The 15,251-nt window shown below is 42.0% G+C and overlaps 1 protein-coding gene across 13 annotated transcripts in view; it reads left to right on the top strand.

Annotated features, from left to right (window-relative positions):
* Positions 1-15,251, top strand: part of LOC139080834 (uncharacterized) — a 97,899-nt gene that overhangs the window by 44,350 nt on the left and 38,298 nt on the right. For all 13 annotated transcript variants that reach the window (XR_011535659.1, XR_011535657.1, XR_011535658.1 and 10 more), the window contains exons 4-5: positions 892-1,030; positions 3,218-3,300. Coding sequence is in view for 10 of the 13 variants with exons in the window: in XM_070603305.1 (XP_070459406.1) it covers positions 892-1,030; positions 3,218-3,300 (222 nt within the window). In the remaining 3 variants the exon portion in view is untranslated. The remainder of the gene's footprint in view (positions 1-891; positions 1,031-3,217; positions 3,301-15,251) is intronic.

Raw genomic sequence — 15,251 nt, forward strand, 5'->3', positions numbered from 1 at the left:
TCGTGCTGACGTGTGTTACATTTGCATCATCCGTGAGACATCCCCGAATGTTTTCAGAGCCCTGTGCTTCCTGATTTTATTCTCCTTGAGTGGAACATGGAACATTACATCCTCGAGTTATAAGTCCCTGGGGATATTAGAGTTCTTCCGGGAGGGGTGTGTGTGTGCGTGGGGGGGTGGTGTGTCACTGTTTTAAAGAAGCTGCTCTGTTTATCTAGTTATACTACCTAAAACAGGCCTTATCAGTTTGACGTGTACCCCCAATTTCTGAGAGATGAGATGATATTTAAAAGAGGTGAAGACTCACTTGTCTTCCTCTAAACTGGCAAAGACATCATTTATTATCGCAAGCAGCATATTCCTATGTGACAATTGGTTTACAGTGTGTGGCAATTCTAGCGTCTCCACGTCAAAGGGAGATAAAGTTAGAAATTGAATTTTAAGGGAAGGATATCCTTATCTACTTCCTCTCATTGTCCTCAGACCTGTCCTTCCCTCTCTCGCTCCTCTCCCTCCCTAATGTCCTCCTTCTCTCCTCCACCAGCCTCTCCCAAAGAACTCCCCTTATATTAACTCCTGGCTGCTACTACCTAGGATAAGACAAAGAAGAAAGCAAGCAAAACAGTCTACCTCCCTTCAAATTGTTCCCGTTAATTATTAAATACAAATGAACCTCTAGGATTTAGGGACAGAGACTTTCAAAGGTGTCACTTTCCTGGTGTCAATTACTGTTGGCAAGAACCCTTTCTCAGTTAGACAGCTGCAAGTTATCCAGACGTTATTCTCTGATGCTTAGAAATGGGATTTTAAATTTCCAATTACCTGCTGATTTCGAATTAGCCTTTAAAAATGTCACTCTGAAATATAGACATTAATCTCTTTGAAAATAAGATTATAGGGTTGCAAAATGAATCGACCAAAGGTGGAATCTTGAAGAACACGAGCGACTATGAGGAGTTCTGGAAGCTGATTCAGGAGGAAGATGGTGGAACAGAAGTCAAACAAAATCTCCAGAACATAAAATTTAAAAGTTTGTATTTTTCCTGTTTTTTTTTCCTTCTGGATTTTGATAAATACTTACATTTTCTGCAATTAGATCTGAGAAGCAGTGATATAATCTGCCCTACAGTTAGGTTAGTATTACAGAGAGCTGTCTTTTAAAGATTTTTACATTGTCTTTTTAAGATTATGTTGACTTTTTATATAATTTTTAAATAAAATAAGCACTGTAAAATAGTGCTTATGTGTTTGATATTTTCCTTTAATGTCCTAACCTCAGTGACAGCAATAGCCATCCAGAGCCACAGATCAGAGTGAGAGAAAACTATGCCCTTTTTCCCTCAGTGCCTTTCCTGGGCTCCTTTCGCACCAGAGTGAAGAAACTCATTTCAGTAGCTGTTGAGCGTTTACTTCTGGCTAAGAACTGTGCACAGATACATGCGATAAATAGCCTAAAGGATGAAAAACCAATGTTCCCCAAAATTGTTTGAGAACATGAGATTTTAAAGGAGGACTGCCAGGAATTTTCTAAGTTAAATTTACTCCATCAAGTCATATGACCACTAATAACGTCACTCAGTGGGTTTCATCTCTACAGTATCATTTAGCTGATGGGAGCATAATTTTTAAATGTGTAGGATATATCAATAGTTTGAAAGTGAGTGAAGCTCATACCAACAACTTGGGTGTCTTCTGGTACTTTTAGACAAATTGGTTGGTTTAAGTGACCCATATAAGAACTTCATAGTTTGGAGATGGATGGTGTCTTCTCTGGGGTCCCGAGTATTCTAGGACTCGGTCCTCTCGGATTCTTGCATAAATGTTTATTGACTGTTCACCATGCCAGGCACTGGTCTAGGCAACGTTGGTACATGGTGAACAGGGCAGGCTAATATTCACAGCTTTTTCATTGGGCAAAATGCTGAGTCAAAGTATTTTTAGGTGAGTGTCATCTTTTTTAACTATGCATTCACATTAATATCCTGCAGGAATATTCTAGGCTCTCTTCCCTAGCCTATGTTCTGGGTTTTACAGGCAATATCATCTTTCACGTTCCCCCGTATATTGTTATGTGCTCTTTCCATGAAAATGTCTAAAGAAATGTTGTTCAAACTTGCAAATTTCTTGAGTAACTTGTGCATTGAATCCATGTAACGTGGAATGTTAACTTCCAGAGAGGATTTAAACGTTGTTAGTAGAGTGACTTTTTTTTTAGAATGGAAAAATTCAGGTGCAAATTTTGGGGTGGTGTGTTGGGGCAAAAGGGGCCCCTGCTTTTTCATGTACGTGCAGAACTCCTGAAAGAGGGGAATGGTGTGCAAAGCCTGCTGGGAAAGAAAGCCTCGTGGAGGGGTGCATGGGAAGGGCCCAGCGCTCCAGGTGTAAGGGAGCAATGAGGGAGCAGTTTGGAGCTGCTTATTGTGGAAGGCATGGCTGATGCATGTTCACTCTGAACTATTCGTTTCCATGTGTAAACAGGACTTAAATCCTGGGAACTCACAGGCTGTGGATCGTTTTTGAGAGTGTCTATCTTCAAAACGTTTCTCTCCACTCTTAGTGGTTATTTTGTGTTTTCTAAATAGGCCAGTGTGATGTAAGTGTCATAATTACCCCTAGAAATCGCCATTGTCATTTCATAATCAAAGATCTGTCGGTGTGGTGAGACCAAGGTGTCTCCTAGGAAGGAATCTGGGCACCCAGCTTAGCAGCCTGTTCGTGAATATTCACAAAAGAAAAGTAGCACCATTTTCTAGGAAATACAAGACTGGGATCCAAATGGGTGTCTACAAGAGTCTTTACTGTAATTTTGGAATATTTAAATGGTGTGCATAAAATGTATTTTTTGTCTCTACCAAAATAACTTTAGTTTTTCTCAGACTTTTAAGAATTAAACTATGCTGGTATAATTTTTGACTTTTATACAACGATAAATAACAAATCTACTAGCATTTACGTATACAAAGCATATTATTAAATACTGAAATATCAGAATAAATCTTGCGTAGTGGAAGGGACTGTAAAGTTCCAGTTTTATGCCAAAAGGAAGAATTTACTGTTCAAATGTTAAGCTTGATCTTAAATATTAAGTAATATCTCTCAATGTGAATTCATATTCTTTTCTATTTATAGAGTAATGAAAATTTGTAATATCAAATGCTACATTCTATTACTACAGGAGCAAGTTGGTCCTTGCTAACTCTAAAACGTCTCTTCCCAGTGTCTGCTTCTAAACTCCGGTCTGTGGCTGCTCCAAGGGGAAGAAAAACCAGGCTGTCGGTCAAAGCTGATCAGAGAAAAGAGGTGAGGTTTCTGATATTGATGAAAAATGTGTTTTCTAACACTATATTTTAAGTCCCATTAGGGAATATTTTTTGCATGCGACTATGTACCAAGCTTCTTAATTACTTAGAACTAAAATATTCATTTCAGTCAAGTGATTAGTGTAATAAGCATTTTAAAATTCTTGTTGTATGCAAAGTATGTTATGCATCATGTGGGTAGTTTCATTTGGATGATATAAAAGCAGGACTCATGATCCCTGACTCCAAGGAGAATATAGTGTGTCTGGGGAGATAAAAAAATAGACTTAAAATGACTCAAGAAGAATAATGAAATCAACAAATAGAAACACAAGTCTGGAAACAAAGAAAATAAGTTCTTGTTCTTTATTAAATAAAATCAGAGTGAAAATGAACTAAGAATTTTTCCTACAGAAAGCAGGGCTGAAAGGCTTTGCTTTTCTAGAAAGGAGAGGGCTTGTCCCCTTGTGTCTCTGGTCTTCTGAGCTAGTTTTAGCTAGTGTGGTCTCTGTAAGTGGCCGGCTCTACTCCTACTGGATGTGGGAATGGATTTCTTCCGATAGGATACGTGCCGTCCGTCTTTCTTCCTTTTGCTGTTCTGCACATCTCCATTCCTTTCCCAAGTGGCATTTTAACTCTTGTTCTAAAGCTAAGGAAACATTTTCATCATTGCATATTTGGAAATTAAAGACAGAAGGATCTAAGACAGTGGATTATTATGGAACGATCTAGGATAGAATGTAGATATTATGAAATATATATATATTTTTTAGAAGCGAATACTCTTTTCTTTTTAGATTGGCCCTGAGCTAACATCTGTTGCCAATCTTCTTTTCTTATCTTCTTCTCCCCAAAGCTCCCCAGTACATAGTTGTATATTCTAATTGTAGGTCCTTCTAGTTCTGCTGGGTGGGGTGCTGCCTCAGCGTGGCTTGATGAGCGGTGCTAGGTCCACACTCAGGATCCAAACCAGTGAAACCCTGGGCTGCCGAAGCAGAGCGAGCGAACTTTATCACTCAGCTGTGGGGTCGGCCCCTGAAATGTCTTTTATTACCTGCACTTTACAAGTTAGATTTCAAAATTAAGATAATTTTTTTGCCGCCGTTCAGTGTTGAATTTTTCTTTGCATGCTCGCACATAGCAGCAGTGACGGAGGAACCAGCTCAGGCTTGGAGGAATAAAATCTGGGCCTGACTCCTCATCTTGTTACTTTTCAGATGATTTGAGCAGGTGAGTTAAATTCAACCCCCTGAGTTTATGGGAAACTGGTGATGATGATGCCTGTTTTGTAAGTTTGTTGTGAGAGGAAACTTACGTGAAAGTGCCCAGCACAGATTCGTTTAAAGATGAAGACAAAGAATGTTTGCTGTTTAAGTGTGTTTTATTTTGTTGTATATAGTTTTATTAAATTCTTTTTCTGAATGACTCAGGGCGCTATGTTGTGTTCTGAACTTTTTCTTCACCAGAAAATTGTCTGGGCGCATAAGGTAACCAAAACTGTTTGGAAGAAGGCAGGCTGTTTCAGTTTGTTCTCTTCTCCCTGGGGTGTCTGGGCCAGAGTACCGTTCGCTGTGCCCTCCTAGAGGAGCCCGGAGGGCTGGGCCTTCACACCTGGGTGCAAGGAGCACGCCATTCTGAATCTGCTGGACAGCGCAGTTTTTGGGGCCACTCTGTCAGAGGGCTGGAGATGGCTGGAAGTTTAATTTGCAGGAAACCTTCATCGATGGACTGCATTCTTTGGAGAAAAGACAAAATGGTCCCATGACTGTGGACTCAGAAGTTCCATTTAACACTTTCCAAGCAAGATCAGTAGAACGTCTTGACCTAGGAAAGGTGGTTTTCTTAAATAACGTTAGAAATGTGGAGCTTTTGGGAAAAAAGGAATCACCATCCACCTGAAAGTAAGTCTTTATGGTCTCCGCAGAAATGGAAGAAATTAAGAGTGAATTGGATGTTAATGATTTCTGGTCCCCCCCTGTATTCAAAGAAGAACTGAAAGCAGCTTTATCCATATGGACATGCGTGTGTATACGACTATTTACGCCAGCAAGAGTGGGAAAGATTTTGGTAGACGGCTTACAAGAGTTTGTGGAGGTTTCAAGACACCGAGGAAAATGTAGTCCTTTTTTAAAATGAAAGGTGGGCTGGATAGTAAGGCTCTAGAAACTTCTACCCAGGAAAGACTCAGACAGGCTTAGCTGAGTCTAGGAAGATAAGTCGAAGGGGAGTGTAAGTGGCCTCAGACACTTGGGGTTCTTGCGCAGATTTCATATATATATTTCATGTTCTAATAAACATATTTCATGTGTATTTCATATTTATCCTAAGTTGCTTCCAAGACCAGAACTAAGACCAATGCGAAGAAGCTACAAAGAAGTAAATTTTAGATCAACATGAGGGTTTTTTGGTTTTTGTTTTTGTTTTTTTTCTAACTAAAGGTGTATCCTTGGTCCAGGCTGACCTTTGGTAACTTGGAAGTGTGTAAGCCTAAACTGGACGCCACCCCCTCCCCCTGCCTCCCATCCAATTCCCCAACCAGGGATTTCAGTTTTCAAAAGGAGGCTCACCTAGGTGGATGCTGGTGTTCCTTCCAATTCCAGGTGTATAATCATCTAAAAACAGAGAAGAAACAACCAGAAAAGTAAAAATGCACAATGTGAAAACAGACACACTCTACAGAAAACCCTTTACTCAGAAGACTGCCTGTGTAGACCCACTGATTCATAAACTGGAAACCACTGTGCAAATGTAAGCGCCTGTTCACCTGTAATGTTGCCATTAGAGTTCTGCATGTTATGGCTTTTTAGGGAATGTTAACATTACTTTATACAGAAACAAACCACAGCCGAATTTAAACGTGTTATTTTACAGGCAACCATCTGTGATATTTACAGCACTATGGGAAGAGTCTTCAGAGAATGAACTAAAAATAAAAAAAAGTGTCCTACATAAAATATTGTAATAAGAGGAAAAATAGTTATCGTATATTAAGGCAGTAAGATACGGGCTAAGCAAATGACTAAAATGATAACACTACATATTTATTTAATATGATATTTCAAGCATTGTGCATGGATAATCCCAATTAATCGTCACACAAATCCTGTGAAATGGTATACCTACCATTTTTTAGCAAGCCCATTTTGCAAGTAAGGAAATGGAAGCTTAGGACAATCAATAACTCACTCGCCCTGAGGTAACCAATTAGCACGGCATGAACCCGTGTCCAAACCCAGCCTGTCTTCACAGCCTGTGAACCTAGTCATATTGTCGCACCACCTGCATAGGGTAGAACATGAAATTACTCAATATGTACAACAAATGTGTGGAGATGAAACCCTTCCTTGTGACTAGCGAACATTAGTCCACCAATTCCAATATCAATGTTACTTAGTAAAGATATAAAGTACAGGGGCTGGCCCCGTGGCCGAGTGGTTAAGTTCGCGCGCTCTGCTGCAGGCGGCCCAGTGTTTCGTTGGTTCGAATCCTGGGTGCGGACATGGCACTGCTCATCAAGCCACGCTGAGGCGGCGTCCCACATGCCACAACTAGAAGGACCCACAATGAAGAATATACAACTATGTACTGGGGGGCTTTGGGGAGAAAAAGGAAAAAAATAAAATCTTAAAAAAAAAAGACAATAAAGTGAATTTAAAAAAAAAAAGATATAAAGTACATTATAAGAAAACTACAGACCAGTATCTCTCATGAACATAGAAGCAAAAAGCTTCAACAAAATATTAGCAAATCAAATTCAAGAAACTATAAAAAGAATTATACAATATGACCAAGCGGGATTTACCCCAGGTATGCAAGGCTGATTCAACATTCGAAAATCGGTTCATGTAATCCATGACATCAACAGACTAGAAAAGAAAAATCACATGTTTATATCACAGGATGCAGAAAAAGCATTTGACAAAAGCCAGAAGTGGTTCATGAAAAAACTCTCAGTAAAGCAGGAATAGGGGAGAACTTTCTCAATTTGATAAAGACCGTTTACAAAAACCTACAGCTAACATCATACTTAATAGTGAGAAACTTGAAGCTTTCCCACTAGGATCAGGTACAAGGCAAGGATGTCCCCTCTCACCACTTCTTTTCAACATGGTACTGGAAGTCTTTGCTAATGCAATTAGACAAGAAGAGGAAATAAGAGGTATACTGGTTGGGAAGGAAGAAATAAAACTGTCTTTGTTTGCAGATGACATGATTGTCTATGGAAAAAAATTTGAAAGAATTGACAAAAATGATCCTGGAATGAATCAGCAATTATAGCAAGGTTGCAGGATACAAGGTTAATATATAAAAGTTGATTGTTTCCTTACATATCAACAATGAAAATGTGGAATTTGAAGCTAAAAAGAAAATACGATTTACACTAGCACCTCCCAAAATAGAATACTCAGATGTAAATCTCATGAAATATGTACAAGGTCCATATCGGAAAAACTGCCAAGCTCTAATAAAGGAAATCAAAGAAGAACTCAATTAATGGAGAGATATTCCATGTTCATGAATAGGAAGACTCATATTTATCTAATCTGATATTTGTCAAGAAGTCAGTTCTTCCTAACTTGATCCATAGATTTAATGAGATCTTGTTATTTTGTGAATATCAACAAATTGATCCTAAAGTTTATACGGAGAGATAAAATACCCAGAATAGCCACTCAATCTTGAAGGAGAAGAGCAAAGTTGGAAGACTGACCCTACCCAACTTCAAGACTGCTTGTAAAGCTACAGTAATCCAGACAGTGTGGTATTGGTGAAAGGATAGACAAACAGATGAATGGAACAGAATAGAGAGCCCAGAAATACACCTCCATAAATATAGTCAACTGGTCTTTGACAAAGGAGCAAAGACAATACAATGGAGCAAGGATAATCTTTTCAACAAATGGTGCTGGAATAACTAGACATCCATGCAGAAAAAAGTGACCCTAGGCATAGCCCTTACACCCTTCACAAAGATTAACTTAAAATGGATCACAGATCTAAATGTAAAATATAAAACTATAAAACTCCCAGAAGATAACATAAGAGAAAATCTAGATGACCTTGGGTATGGCAATGGCTTTTTAGATACAAAGCCAAAACTACAATCTGTGAAAGAAATAATGGACGAGCTGGTCTTTATAAAATTAAAAACTTCTGTTCTGTGAAAGACAATGTCAAGAGAATTAGAACACAAGCCACAAGATGGGGAGAAAATATTTGCAAAAGACACATCTGATAAAGGACTGGTATCCAAAATATACAAAGAGCTCACAAAACTTAACAATAAGAAAACAAACAACCCAATTAAAAAGTGGGCCAAAGACCTTAACAGAAGATATATAGATGGCAAATAAGCATACGAAAAGATGCTGCACGTCATATGTCATCAAGGAAATGCAAATTAAAATAACAATGAGATACCACTAAACACCTATTAGAATGGCCAAAATCCAGAACACTGGCTTCAAATGCTAGCGAGGATGTGGAACACCAAGTACAAGAATGCAAAATGGTGCAGCCACTTTAGAAGACAGTTTGACAGTTTCTTATAAAACTACACGTTCTCTTACAATATGATCCAGCAGTCAAGCTGCTTGTTATTTACCCAAAGGAGGTGAAAACTTATGTCCACACAAAAACCTGCACGTGGATGTTTATAGCAGCCTCATTCATAATTGCCAAAACTTGGAAGAAACAAGGGGTCCTACAGTAGGTGGATGGATAACGAAACTGTGGTCCATCCAGACAACGGAATATTATTCAGCACTAACAAGAAATGAGCTATAAAGCCATGATAAGACATAGAAGGACCTTAAATGCATATTGCTAAGTGAAAGAAGCCAATCGGAAAAGGCTACATACTGTATGATCCCAACCGTATGACATTCTAGAAAAGGCAAAACTATGGAGACAATAAAAAGATCAGTGGGTGCTGGAGCAGGAGGTGGGGTGGAGGGACCCATAGGTGGAGCAGAGAGGGTTTGTAGGACAGTGAAAATATTCTGCATGATATTATAATGTTGGATCTATGTCATTATACATTTGTCTAAACCCATAGAATGTACAGCGCAAGAATGAGCTGTAGGGTAAACAGTGGACTTCTATCAATGTAGATTCCTCCTTGGTAACAAATGTACCACTCTGGTGAGTGATGTTGTGGGAGAGGCTGTGGGAAATCTTTGTACCTTCCTCTCAATTTTGTCGTGAACCTAAACTGCTTTAAAAGAAATGAAGTCTTTAATCAAAACAAGACAACCTATAAACCATAGAACACAACATTTGTGTGTATACTGATAATAAAATGGCTTCTTTCTAAATTTTCAACTTAAAAAAAATGGCATAAAGTGACTCTCAGTTCTGAAAGTCCCTTCCTGATGATTGCTTTCTGCTCCATGGAAATATTTTCAGTAGAAACCTTTTTGTAGAAGGACACTTCAGGTGAATTTGGAACCTGGTTTCCACCTCCAGGAGGGTCGGTGCAGCTCGCACCAAGCTGTGAGAAAGCCTCCTGGCCTTTCATCTGGGCCTGGGGACTCTGTTGGCCTCGGAGCTCCTGTTTGGCTTGCCTGCATTAAGGCAAACACATCCTTGGCTCAATATTGTTCCTGAAGAGCTGACCAAGGAGGAGATTGTTCACGGAGAGGTGAGAAAAAAATAAAACTGAAATGAGGCAAGACCCTTTTTAACATGAAAAGGAGAAGGGCCACTTGAAATGAAATCCAAAATGAATTTAAGGTGATTGCTCTAACAATTTGTCAACAGAGAGGACAAATAAGTGTAGACAAGGCATGCTTTAGGGAAATGACAATGGAGAAAATTAAAGAAAAACAGAAATTAAGACTGAAATGTGGCCAGCCTGTTGCAGATTCATGCATGTATCTGTGGACTTCAGTGTGTCCAGTTTTACAATTTTTCCCTTCATAGTTTCACATTTTCTTCCTAAAACCATGTTGCACAAGACTGTGGTTTCTATCAGTGACTCGATTCCAGTGGATGTGTGATTGTGGCTGCTGGCATGAGATGCTGGGTTAAATTTAACCTATAAGCTTTTCACCCACTTAATTACTTGAACTTCAGAAATCCTGGAAAGAACGCCCTTGAAGTGATGAAACCAGGTCACGTGGATTGTGAGCAACTCAAACGCACGTGGCCATATGTCACCTCCCGGAAACTCAGTCACACCGCAGTCCTTAGTGGCATTTTCATCAGACAATGTGGGATTTGATTGGCCACAAAAGAATGAATGTCTGTCCATGGTGGGAATGGCCCCCTTGAAAGTGAAACTTTGGGCTGCTGGTTGAATTATATTGAATCAATATATATATATTGATTGATCCCTAAATATTTTATTATCACCTTACTGATTTTTCTATATTACCAAATAATTCTGTGCATAGATCTTGCCTTTCACAGATGGAACGGTCATTCTTTCCATGGTTCGGGAGCCACTCCAAAGGTCTAAGATGAGATCGTTTTGGTGTAAATTTAGCCCCTTTTCACCAGCTCCTCGGCACTTGTGTCTTAACACCCAGCCCTCGACTAGAGTGAGTAGACTCTCTTGACGAGGCAACGATTTAACAGAACTTCTGTGCACAAGTGTGAGAGCGTTAGCAAACTGGGGCTTTCTTAAATGTGTTGGGATAGGTTCTGCACCGTTATGAGACAAGAATACATCCCAATCCAGTGGTTTGTCAGGAGTGGTCTGGACCAGTCCAGCACCCCTGGGAACTTCTTAGAAATGCAAACTCCCAGGCCCACTGCAGACCTGCCGAATCAGAAACTCTGGGCTGGGGGCCGGCGGTCTGTTTGTCACAAGCTGCCCCCCGCCCTGGGTGATTCTGATACAGGCTTCAGTTTGAGAGCCAGGGTCCTCAGCAGTAACCCAGCTCCAGTGTCTAACTGTCCCATTTGTTGTTAGGAACTTCGAGCTCCACTTTTGGATCTGCTAATGATTGACCGCCTGACTTTGAGTAATGAACCCCAGGGCTTCTTTCTGAAAGTGATTCTTTGCTATTTTGCACACCAGCCCTGGCAGTGGTTGGGGGTATGCCCATCCTCTCCTTGGCGCCCTCCCCTCCCCTTGCTGCAGATATCAATGGCAGAACACCTCCACCCCAATCAGCCGTCAGGCCGTCTGGACTCTGAGTTGTCTCTTCACTGGTGGGAGTGGATTTGCCCTCTCCAGGCACCTGGTGACCAATGGCAAGTATTTGTGAGAAATTCATTTGCGATTAAGCCGTTCTACCCAGTGGTCAAGCTAACCCTGACTTCCTTCGCCTCGAATCTCAGCCTGTGGGCTGCAGGAGCCAACCTGCTGAGGAGCATCTCCTACCAACCCAAAGTGGGGAAGATGAGAAAGGAGACGTATCTTGGTGGTGTGAACAAGCGTTCGTGTGAATCACCCATTCAACACTTCCTAGAACGCAGGGTCTCTGAGCACAGGGCAGTGACCAACACTGGTTCCCAGAGGCGTTCCAGTGTACTTCAAAATCAGATTAATTGCACCCAACCTGAATCCTCAGTAGGCCTTTTACTCTAGTCTTAAATCCTGTTATTGATAATAACAACGCTGATGTCTGCAGAGCACCTGCGCACTTCACAGAGCGAGTCCGTGGTGGTTTTAGAACCCAGTTGGCTTTGTGTTGTTCCTGGAGGTGTGCTCCACTGTGCAGTCAAGGGAGACCCATCTTTTCACCCGCCACATAGCATGAGATTCAGAACCAGCACTTGTCAGGCTCTGAATGAATGCTATTGCAGGAGAGGAGAGGAGAGTTAGGAGGAGAAAAGAAAGGAGAAAAGTATTAGAATGGAAAATAAAGAACATTTTTATCATCTTATGAACCATATTAGAGAAGAGATTTCTTAAAAGGGAGTTTGTGGGGGCCAGCTCGGTGGTACAGTATTTAAGTTCACATGTTCTGCCTCAGTGGCCTGGGGTTCGCCGATTCAGATCCCAGGTGTGGACCTATGCACCCCTTAGCAAGCCATGCTGTGGCAGGCGTCCCACATATATAAAAATAGAGGAAGATGGGTACAAATGTTAGCTCAGGGCCAATCTTCCTCAGCAAAAAGAGGAGGATTGGTGGCAGATGGTAGCTCAGGGCTAATCTTCCTCAAAAAAAACACAAACAAACAAAAAAGGGAGTTTGTGAATGGTTCTTGGGACCATCAAGGTGGCTCTTGGAAAGACACAGCATGCCAGATAATTTTACCAACTGCTAGTCTTCAAAGAGCCAGATCTGAACTTCAATTTTCCCAACTCTTAATCAAGAAGAGCTCCTTTTGGATATCTAGTAACCAGAGTGTGGCCGGGCACACAGTGGATGCTCAGTAAAGGCTCATCTACTGAATGAATGACTCACAGGGAAAACCAAAGGGATGATGGAGCTGCTTCCTCAATGAGGTGGGCAGAGCTCCAGCTGGATGCCCTGGAATTGAGCATCTTGTGGAACCAGAACTTGATCAGGAGACACAAGGAAGGGGTCTGAGCGGCAGCAAGGAGCCATGGGGGTGAGATTCTCCTTCCTTCTGACCGCTGCCGCTCAGACGTCAGCAAATCTGGCTGCCCCAGCAAGCGAAGGCCGTTCTCCCTGGAGCAACATCCAGAGAGAAGTGAACTGGGGCTTGACGACTATCTACAGGTTAAAGTCCCCGATGACGCTGCCCTCACAGGTTCTCTCTGACGGCTCCTCTCCCCGTCAATGCTGCGTCCGCTCTGTGAGCAAATAAAGAGAACCCGCTTCTTGAGAATGAGAAAGGACCTGGGCCATTGTTCAGCTTTTAGAAAGAAACCACCATCAACGTTCATCTCCACGAAACTGTTGGCTGACTCTGGAAGGGTCTCAGATAATGAGCTTTCCTTGCTGCCTGCCTCGTGGTCTCAGCACCTGTATGTGGAGTTGTAAGGAATTCCTAATTACCTGTGGGTTCTCAGGTGACAGGTGACTCCTGACGGCTCTGCTCGCTTCCAGCATCGGCACACTTCAGCTTCTGAGTGCAAGAACCTCCTGCACGGCCACTGTCGGGAGCAATTTGCCTCATAACTCCAAGACTGTGCACCTGCCGATGTAGAATTTGGACGTTTGTGCTGATGCTTTTGAGGAAGAATGAGCTGTCGAGTGGTGAGGTTGACTTTGTCCTCGACTTGTCTTTTTGTCACACCTCGCGTATGATCTGTCAGCAATCGTGTTGGCCCTGCTTTCAGGATATAGCCGGAGGAAGCTGTAGATGAGTTCTGCCTATATTGGAACTCTATATAAATGGAATCATATTGCAATACCTTTCTCTCTTTCCAGAATCTGACCTCTTCTCACCATCTACGAATTTATGACTACCCAGGTCCCAGCCAGGCTTGCCTCTGGTCAAAGTCATTGCTTGCACTGCCCCTTGGCTCCAACACACTCCCACATAGTCTAGTCTTAACACAAGAGCCGGAGTGATCCTGAACAGGGTTTCAGTTATCTATGGCTGGGTAACAAAGTGCCCTGGATCTTAGTGGCTTCAAACAACAATGTGGTATGATTTCTAAGGGTTGGTTGGGGCTCCCGTGGGGGCAGGATTCTTTTGTTGGTCTCCCCAAGGCTCAGTCGTGTGACTGTGCTAGCTGTGAGCTGGCTGACTCTGGTACATCCAAGATGGCTTCAGACTCTCTCTCCCTGTCTCTGTCTGTCTGTCTCTGTCTTTCTCTATCCCTCTCTTTCTGCCTCTCTCTTTCTATGTCCCCCTCTCTCTGTGTCTCTCGCTTTCTCTGTTTCTCTCTCCCTCCCTCTCTCTCTTGCTCTCTGTCTTTGTCTCTGTCTCTGTTTCTGTGTCCGTCTCTGTTTCTCTCTCTCTCCATCTTCCTCCCTCTCTCTCTGGCAGGGTACCCATCTTTCCTAAATGGTGGTGGCTGTCTTCTAAAAAACAGGAAGCTGAAACTGGCTGTCCTTTTAACACCTGGGTTTGGAAGTCCCAGAATTTCAGTGTTGTCACATTTTGTGAGTCAAAGCAGGTCACAGGGCTGCCCAGGTGCAAGGGGAGGGAAAATCCATCCCACCAGTCGCTGGGAGCAGCCACATGTCCACAAAGAGGCGGAGCCGGGCTGCCTCCAGAGACTAGCTCCCATAGATGTGAGCTTGCTCCTGTGAACTCCCGCCAAAACCCTCAGATGGCTTCATGTGCTGTAAAAGCCGATGTCCTTACTTGCTATAGCCTACAGGGCCGATTTCTTTATCTGTTTATTGTCTGTCTGTCTGTCTTCCTTCAGTTGAATGCAAGTTCCTTTTGACAGGCGTTTCTATCCATTTGTTTGCTGTGGTCCTCGATGCCCAGAGCAGTTCTGGGGGCTTAGGAAGAGCTCAACAAACATTTGTTGAATGAGAAAAAATGTATATGTGCACATTTAGGTAAACACATACATATGCTGTTATCCACTTACCAGATTGCATTTCATAAGCATGCTTGCAGGATACTGTCTAAACGATGCTTCATGACTGTTAGCAGTTGTGCTGTATACGAGACAGGAAGTACTCTCCTGACTCTGCCTGAGTTTGAAGTTTTGGCACTTGAAGTAAAGGTGTGACATTGCTGAGAGCCTGGTGTGACGGATAGTGGCTCACACGGCCCACTGAGGTGCCCCAGACCCTAAACTCAGTCAGTCCAACAAGGCAATGGACGTCATGCGTGTACAATCAGCCATGTTGAACACAGGCAACAATGTGGTGGGCCCATGGTTGCTGAAGACACTACTCTGTGGTGCTCAGGTTGGGCTTGTTCAGTCACAGCACTTATCAGAGAAGTTTCTCCATTCCTCTTAAACTAGTGTTAACCTTAGAGTGATGATCATCATCGTCTCTGGTATTTTGTGAACTTATGAATTCCTGTTAAGTGAGTCTTTTCTTTTTCTTCCCTGTTTTCTCGTCGGTAAACAAAAATGGTCCAGTTTTAAGATTAAAATAATATAGCAATAAAATA

Source organism: Equus przewalskii, chromosome 32 (genome assembly GCF_037783145.1).
Source record: "Equus przewalskii isolate Varuska chromosome 32, EquPr2, whole genome shotgun sequence".
Taxonomy (NCBI): Eukaryota; Metazoa; Chordata; class Mammalia; order Perissodactyla; family Equidae; genus Equus; species Equus przewalskii.